The sequence below is a fragment of the Corvus cornix genome, chromosome 17 (genome assembly GCF_000738735.6).
Source record: "Corvus cornix cornix isolate S_Up_H32 chromosome 17, ASM73873v5, whole genome shotgun sequence".
Taxonomy (NCBI): domain Eukaryota; kingdom Metazoa; phylum Chordata; class Aves; order Passeriformes; family Corvidae; genus Corvus; species Corvus cornix.
Window position 1 is genome coordinate 3,314,389 of NC_046346.1, and position 20,219 is coordinate 3,334,607.

The following is a 20,219-nucleotide window of genomic DNA, read 5'->3' on the forward strand; positions in this document are numbered from 1 at the left end:
CAGCTCCCCTCAGCCTATTCCCACACTGATGTGTTCCCCAGCACCCAGCAAGGAGCTGGGAGGGAATAATTCAGGCAATGACAAAAAGGAAAAGAGAGGAGAGGGATAATCACAGAATAGGGAAATATGGGCAGGCACGGCCACATTTGGGTGGGTTTGCACCCAAACCCCTCAGCCACACACTCAGAAATCTGAACCAGATCCAGATTTTTCAGGGCATCACAACTCAAAGCCTGGTTCAAAGCAACTTCTTGGACACCGGGAGGTTTCCACTCCTCATCCAAACACTCCCTGCTCCAAAACCCCGCTGGGAGAGCGGCAGCAATGGGAAACATTTACACCCAGCAAGCAAATGTGGGTTTTTAAACTTAGCAAAATCCAGAGTCCACTTGAGGCAACTCAGCCTGGATGCTGCCAGTCCCTGGCTCGAGGGAAGGGGAGTTTGGGGAAAATATAACTCGAAGTGGAGAGATGGGCATCAAGAGTGGGATGTGAGGAGTCTGCCCTCTTCCCCCACTGCAAGTATCCTAAAGGACCTTGACTGCGAAAAGAATGCCACCAAAAAAAGAAAAAATTTAAAAAAGAAAAAGGCCTAGATTGAGGAAATATCCTTAACAGAAACAAATAAATTCCCAAACTGATGAGCACCACTTGGACTGCAGCAAACAGAGGAGGCATTTTCCCAACGGCATTTTCAGCTCAAGCAGTGTGAGAGTGTTCCTTCTCCTCGAGGAGTTTTGCCATTTAAAGCTGCTGTGTGTGTGACTATCTCTTGACCAAAATAAACTCCGTGCCTGTTTCTAAATTAAAAAAAATTTGAAAAAATAGAAGTTCTGAAAGCATTTCCCCTCTGTCACACCCATCAAGTGCAGCTATTTTCTCTGTGTGTCCTTTGTTTAAGCACAACGACCTCTGTCTATCCCCGAAGATGCCCCATGGCAGTTGGGAGATCAGAAACCAGAGCTCGTCAGCAGCTGAAGAATTTGCAGTGAAGCTCTTTTTCTTCCTCCAAACTACGAGCCCGCCAGCCACAGAGTTTGGACAGGGATTTCTCCCAAGGAATATGACATTTAGGGCAGGGCCACATGATCCATGTGCAAGGGATGTGCCCTGTGAGCGCTCCCAGCTCTGCTCCACGGCACAGAATCATCCCATGGACGCCAGAGCCAGCAGAGCAGCCTGACTTTTGTTTTTCTGGTGTTCATCCCTGCCTTTCCAAGATCTCTTTGGGAGGGATTCCCACCTCACAGAGCAGCAGCAGCCTCAAAACCAGACACTGATGGCACAGGGAGGGCACAGACTGATGTCACCTCCACCGAAGTCACACAAGACATTGAAAGCAAGGCTGGGAACAGATCCTGGCAATTCCACAATGCAGGGTAGCATCTCAACTGCTGGATCACCCTTCCCTCAGACAGAACTCTCCTGGCATTATCATCATTATAATAACAATTCGAACAAGAATATTATCAAAAACCTTCTATAATGGGGAAAAAAAACCCACCTTCAGGAAACATTTGTACCCAACATCCCTGGGCAGCTCCACTGCTATCTTCCATCCCCTTGGCATTCAGCACAAACCTCCAGCTCGGACCAGCCAACATCCACGGCTGGATGCCTCCCAGACGGGCAGGTCAGACCCTCCAGGAACACCCAGAATGCCACCAGCCCTGGCCACCCTTGCCTGTGGCATTTTGTCACCCAGTGCCACTCCAAGTGCTGCTGCCTGGCCAGGGCACGTCTGCAGCAGCTGCAGCAGCTTTTGCTGATCCGGCACTATCACAGAGGGCTGTGATTTTAACATTTCTAGACCACAAAATGTCCCAGAGCAGAAACAATTCCAACAGTGCAGAGGCGCTTTTTTTTCCCAGGATAGCTCATTTGTACCGGAATAAAGTGTACCAGCAAAAGCTTTCGCCAGAATAATCTTCATTTATGCCTAAGAGGCTTTGCCAGTAAAACTACATTGACCCAGCTCTGCTGGAAAACCTTTTCTGGCGTATCCTGGGAGTTTACTCAGCAGCTCGGTGGCTCCGCACTCGGCTTCTGAGAGAGGGGAAGTTAAAAAAAAAAAACAAGTTATTTCAAGGCACAAACAGACTCTCTGAGCTGTGTTTTTCTGCAGCTGAGGAGAGCTGCACACACAGCTCATTTCAGGATCCACAAGATACAATTCATTGGGATCAGAGGGGTTTGCAGCACGCCAGGGCTCGAGGAGCTGTCACTGTAGGACCACCCCAAGAGCCTGCCCCTGGCACCGGCTGAGATTTGGAAAGTCACTCACAACCCCCTGCTTCCGCTTTCCTTTTTCTCCCCTCAGCACCTCTTCCTCCTTAATCAGAAAGCAAATCAATTCTGGGTATTAAACAGCAGGAAATTCTAAATTTGGGTTGCCACTCCCTTCCTTAAGTCAGCCCTTGGCGTTGGGGCTTTGCAGTGCTGTGGGGCCACGCCAGGAGGGGATCAGGACCAGCAGCACACACCAGGATTCTGCAAACATCCTCCTCCTCCTCCTCTGCTCTCCAGCATCCCTTTGGTGGTGCCCAGGTTCCAAACCCTCACCCCCGAATGCACGTGGATCAGGTAAAGGCAGCACCCCACGTTCCTGCGTCGGTGACTCTACACCAAAATGAACTCGGCAGTGAGAACCAGCGTCCTTTTGCTTTCACTCCTCAAAAGCACTTCAGGAATCTCATGTGCTTTCCAGACAAGGAACCCCAAATGATGCAGGTTTCCCTTTTTCTTCCTCTCACCTTCCTCACAGCAAACCAGGGCATGAGTGGCGAACAGCAGGAGAACGCCAGGATCCGAGGTTTGCCCATGGTTTTCATGTGAGAATCGCCACGGTAATGCTGTGACCACAAGAGGTCAGGTCCTCGCTTTTGTCCTGATCACAAACTCGGGGATGGATTTAAATAGCCCCTGGCCTAGAATCTTGAGTAAGTTTGCTCTCAATTTACAGCAGCACAGCTGAGAACCGAAGGGAGGATGGAGCAAGAGCTGCCTCTTCCCGTTCCAGCGGTGGCTGCTGCCATGGACCCAGCAGTGCCCGACCTGGGCACACTCAGGGGGGTGACCTGAGTGTGCAGTGTGGTTGTTATCCCAAAAACTCATCCATGGATCCAAGGAATAAACAGCATCCTGTGGCAAATCCAAGCATATTAAGCTGCATTTAAAGCACTTTGCCCAGCGAGGACAGGCAACTGATCCTCTCAAACCACCTGGGTTCCAAGCACACAGTCAGGGAATCCCTGGGAATGGGCACCCCAAGCTGTCAGAAGAAGCTGTCCATTATCCATAATTCCCTTCTGAGTATCTTTTCCACAGCCATAGGCAAAGGGATGTAGGACCATGGGAATGCAGCATGGACAAGTGTGCTGAGTGTTTCTGATTTCAGTTGTTTTTGGAGTTGTTTTTTCTTTTCACATTTCTGGACTCAAGTACAAAGACAAACCCAAGAACACCCCTCTGAGACCCCCCCAAACCCTGCACAAGGGGTAGCACACAGAAATCTGTCTTTTTGCAGGCATTCCAAAACCACCACAGGCAGTTTCTCTTCAGGAACCTGCTCCGAGATTTGGGAGAGTTTCTCCAGCCGCACTCAGAACCTTCCCCAGGTGACACCGTGGTGGTTCAAGCTGCTCGAGGACAGTGAGAAACTCAGTTTCAGCTGCAATCTGCACAGGGTGGGTTCCTCCTCCCAGCAGCTTTCACTTTGACCAAACTAAAACCTCAAAGCCACAGAGCTTCTCACCTCTGGCTCCGCGCTCCCCCCGAAACCTTCCCGCAGCACCACTCGGCACCTCCAGCAAACCCAGCCAGCAGCAGAGGTGCTTTTTGGGTTTTCATTGCAGCAGCAGGGGTTTTCCTTGGCTGGAGGAATTCCACAGCATCCCTCTGCGTGCTGCCAGGCGTTGGTGCTGCCTCCTGCCAGCATTTCACCTGACAGGTTGATGGGCCCTGGCGTGAGATTAAGGCACCCTCGAGCAGCTTTCCGCCCGCACTCCACACGCCAGCCTCTCCCTCCCCAACCAGAATTCCCGCTGCACCACTCAGGAAACCTCTGCTCTCTTCCCACAAGGTGAAGTGCAAAAGCATCCCATTGCTGAGCCATGGGGGCTCCCCAAAGTGGGACCCACCCCAAACCTTGCAGCAGCACTCTGAGGAGGTGGCAGCATCCCTGTCCCACAGCTGGCTCACCTCTGTCCCTGCAGCTCCAACAGCTGTTCTCCCTCCCTATCCTATTTTCTCCTCTGGATTTTTCTGGAGAAAACCCCACTTTTTGGCAATCTGGCTCAAAGCACCACAGGGACACTTTTGGGAGACACCCCTAACTCACCCCATCACCTGCTGGACCCAGTGTGCCCAGCGGTCTGGAGACCCCCCAGCACAGGATCCACACCAAAACTGGGATACCTGCTCCTGATGCTTCAGAGCTGCCATGGAGCAGGGGGCACACAGACCCTACCCCAGGGCTGACCAAGTGTGCTCAGCACCAGCACAGGGGCTTATTCTGGACTTCTTTCCCTTAAAAACCCCATTCCACCCTCTCAGGAGGCCGCTAAAATCACACCCAGCTCCTGGAGCAGTGGCAGAACTGGAAGCCTGCAGGGCCTACCCCATCCCCAAGGGGGAAGGACTGAAAAGGGGAATTTTCCAGAAGCTGCTGTCCCTGCAAGCTGCCCAGTCACTGGAGGAAACGCCTCTTCCTCCTGCACTCCCGGCTTCCTGCCCCGCATGGACCCCATCCCAAACCACCTCCCCATCCCAAACCACCTCCCCATCCCATGGAGGACCCCCACCCATGTCCCAAGCAGACAGAACAGCCTCCAAACCGCTCCAGCAGGACCTGGAGGGGCAGGCAGAGAAGGGCAAAGCAGGAAGGGTGAGGAGCAGGACATATGGGAAGTGTGAGGAGAGCAGGGAAGCCCAGGGGGAGAGGAGAGGGCAGCTCTCCCCCACCCTGGCAGCGCTGGGCGGAGGGGGAGGGTGCACCCAGGCAAACAAGGATTCTGCTGATAAAGCAAATGTGACTCAATCACACGCTTGTGCAAAGATGTCACAACAGTGCTGAGAAATTACAGGCTCCTATTTCATCCCTCGAGGGCCGGCGCTGGCCCCGCTCTCACAATGCTCTCTGTTCTGCTGTCAGTGGCGCAGCGAGTGCCCCTAATTTACTGGCTGGGAACCCGCTGCAGGGCCAGCCCATAATAGGGGCAGTGTAGTGCTGCTGCCAGGGCTCCTGGGCTGCCAGGGGGTGGCTGATAAAGGGCTCGACGTGGCAGCTCTGTCAGCAGCAGCAGAAGCGGCTCAGAGCAGGGCTGTCCCCTCCCGGCACTTACAGGGTGTGGGAGAGGGGATTGATGGCCCCAGCCCCAAATCTGGCAGAGCTGGGATTTCCCAGGCAAACCTTGCTTGGGGTTGTATCTCTCCAACTTCTTGGGTGTGCTCATGCACCCTAAAAGGGAGGTTTGGGGAACCCCAGTGCCAAGGAACAAGGGCTCAGCCACCACCCCTGCCACCGACCTTCCCCAAGCACAGCCTGGAGCCGGCCGTGCTGAGAGGGGACTGGACCTGCTGGCCCCTTTCCAGCTTCTGAACAGCACCAATGAAGCCAAAAGCAGCAGGAAAAGATGCCAGCAGAGGGGAAGATGCTCCCTCTGCTCCGCAAAAACAGAGGGCTGCTCACGGGGGTCCTTCCCTGATGGGCGTCACCAGCGTGGGGATGTGGTGAAGGTGGCATCCAGGCACTTCCCAAAGTCTGTCCATGCTGCCCAGGGAGCTCTGCTCGGAGCTGCTCATCCTCCCTGCAGCTGCTGACCTTCGCAGCCTCTGGCTCCATCCCGTTCCCCGAAAAGAGCACGGTGAGAGCTGAAGCACAGTGGTCCCGCAGGTTGCTGGAGCTCATTATGGCCTTTTAATTACATTCAACTGCAGTTTTATGGGCTTACGGGCAAATTGGAAGTGATCTAATTGCCCTTGAGGGGGTGCTGGGCTCTGAGCTATGAAAATTCAAGCAGGATCCAGCGAGATGCAGGGGGAGCTCAGAAGCCTTAGGCTCATTCCAGCAGAAAGAGAAGCTTCCACTCACACTGGAGATCCCCCAGGACATCCCAGTAAGGAGCCACACACGTGGCACGTGCCAGGCCCACTGGAGAACCCGGATCAGGCGCTGCCCCACTGCCCCAGCTCATCCCAACCACTGTCCCCAACACCTGGGGACATCCCCACGCTGGGCTCCAGGGAGGAGGGATGTGGAGAGGAGACGGGGCTCAGACCTGCAGCCAAGCTCTCTGCTCCTGGGGATCCTGCTCCCTTGAGCCCCAAAATGCCCCTCTGCAAAGCAGGCAGGGCAAGAAGCAGCCAAAAGGATGCTGAGTGCTCTGGGAAACAGGAGCTCCAAAGCCCCAGCTTCCCATATTCTCCCTCCAGCAGATCCGGGATGAGCCAAATCCTAAAGACCACGAGCAGGAGCAGCCCAGCAGCTCTCCCAGCCACCGGCTTTGAGATCCATGAGCTAAAACATGTTCCTCATTCATTGATGAGTCCTGGAGGTGCAGGATGTGCTGCATCCACCCTTGTTCTGCTGATCTGGGGATGGGCAGGAGGGACAGCACCTCCCCATTGCCTCCTGCTCCCATCTGTGGTCAGCACGGAGAGCAACCATCGGCCCACATGACTTGTAGAGATCCTACAGGATGGGCCAAGCTCCATGCTCGGGGGCTGAGACAGCAGCAGGAGGTGAGAGGAGGAGGAGGAGGAAGACACAGCCGTGAATTTCCTCCGTCTGGCTCCCAGAAACAACGGCCCACAAAGCACCGGGCAGACGGATTATATTACGGTGCTGTGCGTGCACATTAATCCAGATTTGAGATAATTACAGTCATTCACTTGGCATAATGGGCTTTAATTGATCCAACGGGGCCGGGGCTGGTGCTCGCCGCCAGTGTGCAGCTGGCAGCCCAAGACGCCAAAGCTGCGCCACCACTGACCAGCAAAACCAACGCTGCTTCCTGGTTTCCCAGAAAACCAGTTTCCCAGAAAATCAGTTGTGGTGGCTCGCCTTAGGGGATGCTGGAGGATCCATGAGGCAAGGCCACATGGACTTTTCCTTCTCTCAGTTGAGACCCAGCAAGGCTGGCATGGGCACCGAGGTGTCACCTGGTCAGGAGACATCTCGTGAGCATCCAAGTGGGATGAGCCACCCCTCCAGACGGCTTCGCTGCTGGGAACTGGGCAAGGGCAGCCCATGGGAATGCTGGTTTCCAAGTCTCCTTGGAGAAATGCCCACCTCTCAGAACCATGCCTGGTGGGAAGTTGGTCAACAGATCTCTGAAGGCCCCTTCCCAGCAGTGTTTTTGTGCTTTAATGGTCACAGAGCTGGAAACACAGAAGGGCAAAGGAACTCAGAGTCCCAAAACAGCCACCCCTTCCCACCTCAGCTCCTCTTCCACATCTCCACCGATGCCTGGAGAACACTCCGGAGCGAGCCAGTTCCCTCAGGGACAAACCCCCCCACTTTGTGCCCCTCAGCTGCAGGTCCAGGAGGAAGAAGGAGCCTGAGGACTGGGTGCCTACACAGCAAGGTGTGTGACGAGACAGGGAAGGCAGAGCCAGGTTCCCTTCCATAAAAGCAAGTTCCCTCTAGAAAGCAGATGCCATGCACTTTTATCCAAGAGAAAGAAACTCTCCTCAAGTCTTACATGACGTGTTGGGGTTCAGTGTCCCACTCAGGGCAGGAGGGGAGGTTTAAGGCCCCTCAACTCTGGCTGTGTGGCTGGAGGGATGGGCAGGCAGGCTGGGTGGGTTGTTCTCCCTTCCCAGGCCAGAGAGGAGGCTTGGCAAAGCTTTTCCCTCCCTCAGGCAGGCAGCAGCAAGGGATGGGCTGCCTGAAAGCTGCCTTTGGGTTTAAGTTTCTGGTTCGAGTCCAAAGCTAATTAGGCTGCGCCAAGTCCAATCAGATAGCCTCGGCTAATTGAGCTCGGCACGGACGGGTCAATGTCCAGCGGGGCTCGGCGTTCCAGGAGTTCTGGCAGCCCACAGATAACTGCCCGGGCCTGGGAAGGGGAAGGACCCCTCACAAAAATGTTCCCTTCATGTACAGGCAGTGTTCTCTGCCAGAGCTGAGCACAGCCTGGGTTAACCCCTCAGACACCGCCAGCGTTGTCTCCCAACCCCAATGGATGAGGAGGCCCCAAAGGCAACGTTGGGCAGGGATAAAAAGGAGCGAGTGAGGCATGAAATTGGGTGACTTCACCATGCTCTGGTGTCACCTCTCCTGGTGTCACCCCAAGAACAGGCTTGGTGAGCCATGGCACAGACCACACACCACAGAGCAGAACCCCCACAGCACCCAGCAAGGGCAAACCACGTCAACTCCAGCCACACGACTCCTGGAAATGTGACACTAAGGACCCTGGAGCTGGCTGCTCCATGCTCTCCACACAGCTCCTCCAAAGCTGGGGTAGATGTGTCTGCAGCAGACTGCAGCCTCCAGGCTAGGAGAGAGGGGTTTGTCCGAGCTCTGGGAGCCAGCAGGGCTGTGGGACAGGGTCAGCAGCACTTCCCAGATGTCCCTGGGCATTGCAGCCAAGCACTGGGACCAGGGAGAGCATAAGGAAGATGAGGGGCTCTGAGGAAGGCTCTGAGGAAGCCCTTCCGCGGGTGGTTCTCAGCCCTGCTGAGCAGCTCCCCCAGCTCCTGACTTCTAGATTCCAGCCAGGAAAACGAAAACATCCAGCTTCCCAGAAACCACAAACTTCCTTTTTGCCTCTAATCCTGCCCGTACTTCCAGGCTGAGCACCATCCAGCCGGGCAGAGAGATGGCAGCCTCGATCCCTGCGCCGGGAACACCGAGAGAATCCCCACATCCGCTCCCTCCACCCCCGGCTGCTGGGAAAGGCTGCTCCTCTTCAGCTGACAAATGGATGAGACGTTTCATTAATAAACCCCAGCTTCTCCTCACACTTCTGATTACAATCTCTGTTTGGATCTGTTCTCATGTTACACGTTCGTCTCAATTATATATTCCCTTCTCCTTAAATCCCCACTTATCTCCTTTACCACGTAAATCACGGAGTGGGCTCTGGTTTGGGGCTTTTTTTTTTTTTTTTTTTTTTTTGTTGTTTTTTTTTCCTTTGCAAAACTTTCCCTGCTCCAGCAGCACTTAGAAAATAAACAGGAATTTAAACTGCAGCATGTCCTGGTAGACTCTGAGCTCATCTTCCAGCAAGGAGGGTGACACTGGTCCTGCTCGCCACCACTTGCTTCCAGCCCCACCGTGTTCACAAAGCACTTTTATTTATTTTTTACTCAGCCATATCCTTACTGGGGCATCCCTAGGAATATCTTCCCCCCACAAATCCCTCGTTCCAGCTGGAGCAGAACGTGAGACACCAACCAAAGCAGCAGCGCAGGGCCAGCCCAGCCTGGCTCCCCCCGCACTGCCCCACATCCCTCTGGCAATTAAGGCAATTGCTTGCATGGAAACCTAATTATATTAGGGAAGTATTTAGTAATTTTTAACTGTTGGGCTGGTGGCTTGGCTCCCTCCCCCTCCCACATTCCAGCAGCGCCGGGCAGGAGTTGCAGCACTGGATTCTCCCCCTCTGCCACCGCTGCTTTGAAGATAAAGAGTGAGGAAGAGGAGCAAGGTGGTGTGATGGGCTCGGGTGGTGGATGAGCTGGAGAGTCCCCAGCAGTTTGCCTGCAAGGTTTGCATGGGATGGCCGGGAATGCCCAGCCCTGGCACGTGGTGGCCTCTTGATGCCACCATGAGAAAGATGCTCCAAGGTCCCCTCACAGGGCTCAGCCCTGTGTGCGATGCCCATCTCTGCTGAAAATTCAACACTCCAGCCACAAGGTTTTGGGTGCCCTGGTTGTGTCTCCATCCTCCTCCACTCTTGTACACAAAACTTGGGTGGGTGAGAGCAGAGCAGAGGCACCACTGTACCGAGCCCCACCAGGCACCCAAAAATAACACTCCTGGCCCTGTTTGTCCACAGGCAGCAGAGCAGGAGCCCACCACGGATTGAGTTCCACCACGGATTGAGTGCACCATGGGGAGCTGTGCACCATGGAGAGCATCACAGGGGCTTCATGCTGGATCATCTCCATGGGCCACCCACTCTCAGCCCCAGCAGCACCACGAGGCTCCCCCAGCCCAGCCCTGACTCCCCCAATTCCCCATTCCCAGCCCTGGAAAGGCCGGCGGTGCCTTTAAGAGGCCGGAGGGGAACGTGATGGCCGCTTTTCCGAAGGCCCATTAATTTGCCAGCGTCACATGCTCCGCAGCTGCAGCCTGGCAGTGATTTATCCTCTTCTGAAGTTCATCAGAGGGAAAAGTACTTCCCAGGCTCAGCCTATCCCCCTTCCCCTCTCTCTGCTCCTCTCTCCGGTGCAAGCTGCCCGTGTCCAGAGCCCGGCGAAAATCCCGCTGCCCCATCCATCACCCCGAGTGTCACCCCCTGCCCTCGCCACCCAGCCCAGGCACTCTCCTTCTCCCCGGCATCTGCCAGCAAAAGAAAACTTCCTCTGCCTTCCTCGCCTCAGTGACCCACCAACGAGAAAGTCATTAATTAATAAGGGGCAGCACTGCTCTGGCTCCTCTGCGGCCTGCAGAGCCCCCTCCTCCCCATCCCCAGGCCCTGTAGCCAAAATAAACGTCAGGGAGGAGGCGGGCGTCCCCTCCTCCTGCCGCCACCCCCCTGCACGCCGCCGTCCTCCGGGGAGGTTCAAAAGTTCAAGATTTTCACATTTCCCTAACGTTATTTCAGGAAATTGCTGGAGAAAGGAAAGCCGGCGCTGCCGAAAAAGCGATCCGCGGGTGGATCCAATAACACACAGCATCCAGAGGCAGGGCCGGCTGTGCGCCAGGCGTGGCTCAGAGGGAGCCCCATCCCCAGCCCGCTGTTTATTTTTTGGAGCATCTTTGCACACTGCTGGCTTCCACCGAGTTTTTCCTAAAGCAAACCCACAGCCACTCCAAAGCAGCCCCGGAGGTGGCAGACACCAGGATAAGCTGCCACAAAGTCCTTGGGTCACTCCCCAGAGCTCAGAGCACCAGCACTTACCAAATTCTAGCAGCTGGTTTGGGGTGATGCTGCCCAGTTGGTTCAGAGCATTCCCAAGAACATCCCTCGGAGCAGAGAATGTGGGTGCCACGGTCCTGCGTGCCCAAGGAACGATGGCTTGGCCCCAGATGTGTGCAGGGCTCCCTGCAAACGCCGCCCTGACGTGTGTTTGGGTTCCCTCCTTCCTTCCTTCCTCTCGAAACCCTTCAGATTTCACATTTGCACAAACCTCAAAAGCGACCCAAGCCGCGCCTGGGTTTGCATTAAACCAGGCTCAGCGACAGCCTTCGCTGCAGGTTCGTGGGAAAGGTTCGTGAAACTACTGAAACTCCTGGCAAACCTGAATTTGGGGTTACAATGAAACATGAAACTCGGCTGCTTTCATGTGGTTTGGGGTTTTTTGTTGCAAAACATTCGGTGCAGCAGCTCCGGGCAAGAGCGTGACAGCCGAGCGCACGGCAGCGTGTCCACAGGAGCGAGGAATTCGGATACACCCCGGCAGCAGCGTTCCCTGGCAAATGATTAACCGGGATTGGGAGCCACCTCATCAGCCTGGGGGCTGGATCAGCACCACCAGCACGGGGCAGAGCTCTTGGCACTGGCAGGGACCCAAGCTCTGATGGATCCGTGGTCATGGAAGAGCCTGGACGTGCCATAGCATGTGGAATTGTGCCCCAGGCAGGTGCTGGCAGCTCCCTGTGGGAGCAAGAGATTCCAACCACGGTGCTCCTGAGGGCCTCTCATCCCAGCAGGGCACTGCACACCTTCTCCTTGCCCAGGGCAAGCCCAGCTGATGGCAAAGAGGGGGTGGGAATCCTTCATTCCCCAGTGTTGCTTCACTCCATCCAGGCAGTGAGGGGGATGGGGGTGGGATTGGTTTGCTCCGGGGTTTTTTAAGTTTGAGGAGCTCTTGGGGTGTTTGGAGTTGGATCTTCTGCTTTGAGCCCACTTTGTCCACGCTGGCCCCACTAATTCCAGCTGGAAAGCGGTGATGGAGACAACGCCTTGAAAATGAGCAGTGTGAGTATCCCAGATCACTGATTTCCTTGGAGGAACAGGAGTTCTTCCCAAGTATCCATCACTCTCAGCCTCCATTAACCCCTTGCTCTCCAACAGCTCCTCAAGGTCTGGGTGTCACCCAGGCCACCACAGGCAGGGAAGAACCACATTGGATCAGGATCTGCATTTTCCCACCCATCCCTGAGGCTCTTCATGGCCCTGTGGCCAGCAGGGAGCTGGGACAGGGCAGGCACAGAGCCAGGCTGTGACAGAGCTCCAGGCACCGGGCACTGCCTCCGAGAGAAACCACATCCCAAAGGAGAGAACAGGACACCCAGCCAGGTCAACCGGAATCCAGGGCTGATTAAGGAAGTTTATATTAATTAGAGAAATGTGTTAACACCCTGGGAAAGCCACCAAGCCTGAAACGCTGTGCAGACACCTCCTGCTCCCCTGGAACAGCTCAGTATCACCCCCCCTCACTCCTGCCTCTTATTTACACCCCTGGGCCACTTCTCCCCCTCTCTCACACATTTTAAAGCTGCCCACCTTAAAGCAAATTCCCAAGACATCCCAAATTAGGTCTATGGCTGCACAGAACGCAGGTGACACCAGGGCCAAGAAGCAGCGCTGGGATGTTGGGTCACTTTCCGAACCCAGCCCAGGCTAGGAAGGGATTAAGCTCATTCATGTCTCCACTATAAATAATAATAATCATAATAATGTCATTTTTGCAGTGTGGTTCTTTCAATAGGGGATGATGAATGGATTTGTAACGAGCGGCGGTAAAGATTTTCAAGCCATCGAATTAGGCGGCCGTTTCCTGTCCAGACATGCCCAAGTCCCTTTGGAAAAGGAAATGTGGCCTCCAATGCTCTCCCTCTCTGCTGTGGGAATGCCACTCTGGATCCTGAAGATTAACCAGAAACTCAACTTCCCCGAGGAGCACCCTTTGGAATTCCCGATTTCCGATATCCCGGAGCTGCCTCGCGCTGGAGGAGCACCCAGAGGGAGCGGGAATCCCACAAGCTCTGCTCCAAGAGGAACCAAAAACCCCAGGGAGGTGCTGGTGTGCAGAGCCATCCTGGCTGCCCACTGTGGATGGTGCCAGGGAGACTCAAACACGATGGGGTGGAGAAAGGGGCAGTGCAAGGGACGGGAAAGCGCCTGCCACCCATGCTGATGTATTTTTCCGTTCGTGCCCGGCATTCCCAGAAAACACTAACTTCATTATTGATTTCTGCTCGTTTGTCATTTTTATAACCTGGCCAGCACTTCTCCTGAGGGCTGTGACTAATTCCACTTCCCCAGGCTGCAAGGGGCGAGAGCCTTTAACTCTTTCGGGATGGGCTCTGGCAGGGCACCCACAGAAATCCCAAATGTTCAGTACTTCATCCATGGCAGTGGGGACACCTGCCCTCCCCAGCTGAGCCACCAGCCTGGGAAAACCCCCAGCGCTGGGAAGGTTGATGGAATCAGCAAGCCTTCCCTCCTTCCAGGCACTTCCCAGCAAAGCCTCGGGATGGAACTCCCAGAGGAGAAGGTCCATCGAGTTAAACGCAGCAGATGCCGCTTCCAAGGGGTGGGATACGGGGAGCACCGACCACGACATCTGCAATTATGGAAAGCCAGATAAAGAAAATCAAATCTCATGCTTCAGGGCATGGGCTGATGAGTCCAAGGGTCAGGAAGGAATTTCTCTCCCCTTACACAGCAGTGCACAATTGGGTCAGTGCATTAGCGGGTGCCACAAGTCCGGGATTGTTTTTCCCTCTCCTTTTGGAAGCCCTTGGCACAGGAGCTGTGTCTGAGGGAGACGACGCCTCTCCCATCACCCACATTCCTACAGCTCAGAATTCCTATTCCCAGGTGAAAGATGCACAAGGACCTTGTTCCAGGCCATCCCTCTGCTCTGTGGTGCTCCCTGCCCCTCTCAGCCTTAATTATTTCTACCCTAATCACCTAAATTAGCACAAAACCCCACCCCCGAGAAAGGTCCTTTTCTTCCCCGGTGTGTGAAAAACGCTGTGTACACCTCGGGTGCTATTCAAACAATGAGAAGGAATAATAAAAGCAGCAATGTTGGCTTAGGAAATAATGCACTAGAAAAGGGGATGAATGGAGAGGATGGAGCAAAAATCCCCGGATGGTTTTGTTCCCAGGGGTTGGGAAGTGTTTGTGGTAACAGTGGTTGCTCTCACTTCACGCCTCATCCAGCATCCTTTCCCTTCCTTGAGCAACTTCCCTGTGCTAAAACTCGCTCAGCTGGGAGGATCTAACCACAGGGAAGAGGGTTCAGTTTCAAATTAAAACAAAGCGAGCAAACAAACACAAATCTGGTCTGGAGCACGTGTCCATCTGCATCGGCCCTTGCTAAGCCAGGCTTTGCCAAGCCACACGCTTCCTAATCCTGACGAACAGTTGTTGGCCTTTCCCACTGCCAAGCAGCTCTCCAGCGGCCATTCCCTGTCACACAGGGTGGCATTTCCCAACGTGATCCACACTGGGCACACTCCACACCTCCCAGAGCCAGCAGCTCTCCCCAGACCCCGTGAAACCACCCTTCACAAATTCTGTCCAAGGGGGTTGCTTGGGATTTTATCAAACACGACCTGTGATCAGTGTAATCTGAAGCATGTAATTAATGCACCCAACTGCCCTCACTGTGACCAGCTACCCAGCAGGGAATTTGGGGAGTCTGCAGCTCCAGGCTGGGGCATGGCATTCCTGCCCTCCTGCTGGCAGGAACCCACAGATGAGCCCGAGCCCCCTGGCCAGCATCACCTGCCCGACTCTGCTGCCTCGCTGTCAAGCTCACTTTGGAATTCAGTGCAAGATGAGCTGTGCCAGAAAGGTGTAAATCAGCCAGAGGGTGGGTGTCGAGCTCCAAACCCACCCCAACTCACAAACCTCACAGCACCACGTGGGCACATCCACGGGCAGCGAGTCACGTCTGCACAGGAAAGGTTGGAAAGCTGGAATTAAAGGTATGAAATGGGACTGAACGGGATTTGGCGTGCCCAGACTTGGTCCCTACAACCCAGAGACACGAAAGCAGGAGCAGAAGGTTGGGATGGGGCAATGGGAGTGGGAGAACAGTTTGCAAGGGAATGTCTGAAGGAGCCTGTGGTAGCTTGCTTGGGGAAAGGGAAAAAAAATAAAAGAGGAATGAAACAAAAGAAAGAAAAGGAGAGAAAAGCAGCTGTGGAAGGGGCTGGGGCCAGGCTCTGTGAGGGCTGCGTGTGGCAGCATCTCCAGCAGCACGGAGAGCGTTCCCTCCCCGCTGGGCAGGGCTGGAAAACCAAACCAAAGGAAGCAGCGGACGGTGCCAGGAGCCAGCAGCAGGGAAGGATCAGTGCAGAACGACAGCACAGAGCTGGGGACAGCCCTGCGGCCAAGGGAGAGGAGGGGGCTGCGCTGGGAGCTGGGCTCTGTCCTTGGCATCATCTGGTGCCCTCAGGTCTGGTATTTCAGTGCCCAGTGGGCTTCCCGAGGTGATGGAGACATGAAGCCTCACCTCCCTGCATCCACCTCCCCATCCCGTGACTCGGCAAAGCTCCAGGAATGCCCTAAACCCCCAACTCACAGCAAGCCAGGAAATTTTGGCCACCATGGAGACATCCTCCCCCAAAACCATCGTGTTCCAGAGCCCCTGTGAGAGCAGGGAGGAGGAAACATCCCTTCCCCTCCAGCCCCATCCAGCAGAACAGCTTGGAGCAAGCTGAGAACATCACCCGTGCTGGGAACAAAGCAGTGCTTGTGTCCTGGGCACTGGGAGAGCTGGGAGGGGAGTTTCTTTTTTTAAGTAGAAAGGCTTGGGGAGGGTTGTTTTTTCCTTTTTTTTTTTTTTTTTTTTCTTGTTGTGGGTTTGGTTTTTTTTCCATGTTAACCAAAAATGTCAATGAAATCAGGACTGTTCCCAGAAAAAGGACTTACACAGACAAATTAATTTCATGTTTGGGGAAGTAACAATGGAGATGCTCAAAAGATCCCATGTCGACAGCTGGTTTTTTTAAAAAAAAAAACCCAAGTTTTGTATTGAAACAATTTCTTGTTTCTGCTCCTTTGCAGAGATGTGAAATTCTGCAAAGGCTGAAATCAAACCAAACAGAAAGATTGGGAACGAATCCTGAGAGAACTTCACTAAACCCACACAACATCTTCCCAAACACTCTCAGGCCTGGGTTCCCAAGAAGGGTTTGTTCAATAGGACAGGAATTGGACAGGGATGAGGTGACACTTCCCCGTGTCCCAGCAAGGCCACCCCAGGGCAGGACCCGGCTCTAGGACCCCAAATCCAAGTGAGCCCGAAGCACCAAAAGGTAACACTGGATTTCTGAGCTCCAGAACATTAAAAACACCCCCCAAAAGAGAAGGAAGAAGCAGAGGCTGAGCCATGAGTCAGGGCTGCAGCACCGTGAGGAGGTGCCCAGGGTCAGCCTGGAAGGACTGGGCTCCGGGGCTCCACCCAGCATCGCAGGAATGGTGTTTTCCTTCATTCCCCAGCACCTCTCCTCCTCCATCCCGGGTCCTGCAGGAACCCTCAGCTCTGCCATTTGCCTCAATCTGCTTCAAATTACTCACAACAATGCTGGGCCCCGAGTGGACACGTAAAGTGTCTCAAATTTATTGTAATTTTAAGCTCTCCCTAAAACTGCCCAGACATTGCTGGAATATTTCCTCCTCCTTTAAGACCCTCCAACGACTCCGCAAGCAGCGAGAGGGACCCGAGGACAGGCAGCAGGAGATGAGTGGAGCCAGCTGGCCGTGCTGGGGGCATGGGAAGGGAGCACTGGGGGTCCCCGAGGTGATGCTGAGCCCGGGGCAATGTCCCCTGGGCCGGGCAGGGACAGACGGGGCCGAGCGGCCGCTGAACTCGTGCTTGGCTCCTGCTCCGGCGAGGGAACAGCCCAAGCCAGAGGGGCTTTGGCTGGGGCAGGACCACCCTGCACGGCTGAAAGCCCACCAAGGGCAGCCCCTCGCTGTCCCTGAGCTCCCTACACGGAGCTGGCTTTTCCCAGGGCAGGAACTGGGATGTGTGGGGTGGCTGTGCCGGCAGGGTGACATCGCTGCCACCAGCATCTGCTGCCTTCCACATCACAGAATCTGGTTTGGGTTGGGAGGGAACCTTAAGTTTATCCAGTTCCACCTCCTCCATGGGTAAGGAACACCTTCTACTACCCCAGGTTGCTCCAAGCCTCATCCAACCTGGCCTTGGACATTACCAGGGATGGGGCAGCCACAGCTTCTCTGGGCACCCTGTGCCAATCCTCTGAGTAAAGAATTCCTTCCCAATATCTCCTCTAAATCTCCTCTCCTCCAGCTTCGAGCCATCCCTGCCAGCATCCCTGCTGGCAGCACCCGCTGCTCCCTGCATCCCTGCTGGCATCCCTGCAGCCAGGCAGGCACTGAGCCTCTGCCTGCAGCCAGCCTAATGTTGTCACACAAATTGCACCTGGGAAACTGTTACAAGAATTAATTGATCATATAAGTACAGTAATTGGAACTTGCAAAGCATAGATAATTACCTTTTATTAGTTCCTGTAGATAATCCATTATGCACTGATTAGGCCTAAGTAAGGATCTCACAGCCCTGGTTTGATTAATGGCAGATTATGGATATTAAACTCAAGCAGGAATAGATAACTTACTGTTTTCCTTCTTGCCTTAGGAGTACATCACCCTAGGAGTTATGGCCAGGAGTTTTTTGAGGTGCTGGGGAAGTCAGGCATGTCTGAAATTCCCACCTGACCTGACCGTGGTCCCTCTCCTATGGTGGGTACCCAGTGCCTCAAGATCCCCCAGCCCACATTTATCAGCCTGCTTCCCTCTAACAGCCACGTGTCCTGCAAGGCCTGACCAGCTCCAAACCTGGAGAAACAACTGCCATCATTTTTTAACCCAAACCTCTCCCCTCATCTCAGATGCTCTCATCTCCATGGATGCTTCAGCCATATATTTATTTTCCACAATCCTCTGCCCAGGACAATATTGATCTGCATTTCCTGCCTACAACTGCTGCCTGAGGTCCTTCCTGCCCCACTGCCACATTCAGTAGGGCTGTCCCCACATTGAAACCACCGTTTTCCCTGAGAGGGATCCTCAGTGGGATCTCCTGTAGGACCGGGGTTCTGCTGCGAGGACCATCACTCCCTGTTTGCAGAGTGAAGAGCACAGGATGGGGGGGAAACCGGACAAAATCTGCCTGCAGGCTACAGGAGGCTTTATTTAAGAGGAATAAATAAAAAATAAGGCTGTGATTATCTCAGGCCACTCTCCAGCTGCCACCCAGAGACAGAACGGGGAGGGGGGGGAGCGTTTTTCAAATGAATAAACAAACGCGAGCGGATGTGACATGCCGAGGCACAGGGACGGATTCCTCCTCTCTTCCTGGCCAGATAACCCCGCTAGCAGCATGGTGGAGGGGATTAGGAGAGAGGAGGAAGGGAGGAAAACAGCAAATCTGGGCAAAAAGGGGGAAAAAACACCCCTTGGAGAAGCCACAGGAGCGAGGAGGCTGTGTCCAGCGCCAGCCTATTCATCCCGCACGCTCCGCGCTGCCAGGGCTGGGGATGAATGGGATTTACTGCCCATTAAAATAAAGCCCTTTCTGTAGTTTATAAACAATGTCACTGCTCGGTGGGAGGTTGGACATTTTAGTTCATTAAGCAGCAAATAATCTCTGTCACTTTTATTTTTAAGTTTATTTACATGGAGGGTTGGGCTTTTTTATCCCTTCCTCCTCCTCCTCCTTCTCTTCCCCTCAGCCAGGAGCCGAAATCTTCTCCAGACCCTGAGCTTGCTCCTCCTGTGGCCGCTGGCCAAGCCACGGAAATAATCCTGCTTATGTATCAAAAATGTTCCTTACAGGAAAAAGAAATTTATATCTGCCTAAACCCCAGGCGTGGGTGAGCGGGGTGCCGGGGCAGTGCTGCCGGGCACAGAGGGAGGCTCAGCAGCCATCCCGGGAATAGAACTGAGCCCTGGGGGAAAGCCAGAGACATCAGCAGCGACTGCCAGGTCCCAGCGTGGCCTGGGACACCGGCAGGGACAGGGACACTGTGATCAGAGCCCATTGTGCCAGGCAGGAGAGCGAGCAGCCCCTTCCCTTGGCATTACAGTAACACTGCGTGTCTGCCTGGAAATGCCACCCTGTCTGGGAGCCTTCCCTTGTGCAGGGGGACACCTTGCAGGGAGGGGAGGGTGACAGGGTGACACAGCTCCAGCGAATCCTTCGTGGCACCTCCAGCTGCGTGTGCCTGCGAGCACTGGCCCTTTTCCAGAGGCTGGTGGAGGCAGCAGGAGCTGCTCTCGGCCAGGACTCCCCAGCCCCTGGCTCCACACCAAGGCTCTGCCAGCAAACTCCTCCAGCAGCAGAGGGAAACCTGCAGGACGCTGAGGATGCTGCCACCAACTGTTCCTCGAGCCTACGGATGTCCTACCCTAAAAACAGCCCTGGCATGGCACCGTGGTGCAGCCAGGAGCTGGCTGAGGATCTGTGGTGCCCTCTCCACCTCCAGCACAAGGCACAACTCCGAGGGAACAGGGACATGCAGGAGGGGCAACACCCGGTTTAGCCTCCAGCGGCCGTAAGGATGCTCTGATGGATTTTTGCACGGGGTGTGAGCTCCCTGCCCAGCCTGGGTCAGGGATGCCCTCCTGAACTGTGTTCCCACCACGCTGCTAAGTGCCTCCCGCATCCTTCCCTGCTTCCTCTGTCGGGCACCGCCGTGCTCGGCTGATCCCCCCCAGCGACTCAGCCCCGCTCCCTGATGGGCAGAAGGAATCCCTGCTCGTGTTATCTCGGTCCTAAAGCACTTGAGCAGACGGCAACCGTGCGAGCCATTATATCATTCACGCGCTATCAAAAGCTCACACAGTGGCACTTAATTACAGCCCCGGAAGCACAGGCTTCCTTAATAAATCAAAGAAATAAAGTCAGAGATGATGCGCTGAACAGAGGGGGTGGGGTGGGGGGAATAAAGAGCTTACAGTTTCCCACTGTGTGTCCCCTTTAGATAACAGATGCTCTCTTCTTAACCTCTCACTTCATCAGATCAGCTCCAGCTGTGTTTGGATCAAGTGCGCGGCCTGGCCCGCATCCAGCCTGCCTGCTTCCCTGCTCCAATGCCAGCTCCATCCCTCCGG

General features: G+C 54.7%; 1 protein-coding gene across 2 annotated transcripts in view; it reads right to left on the reverse strand.

Annotated features, from left to right (window-relative positions):
* Positions 1–20,219, reverse strand: part of RXRA (retinoid X receptor alpha) — a 97,034-nt gene that overhangs the window by 33,103 nt on the left and 43,712 nt on the right. The window contains exon 1 of one of the 2 annotated variants that reach the window (XM_039561473.1): positions 1,505–1,527. The exons of the other annotated variant lie outside the window; for it this stretch is intronic. Within the exon in view, the coding sequence (XP_039417407.1) occupies positions 1,505–1,517 (13 nt within the window). The 5' untranslated portion in view covers positions 1,518–1,527. Of the gene's footprint in view, positions 1–1,504; positions 1,528–20,219 lie in introns of those variants that run through there. 2 annotated transcript variants of the gene reach the window in all.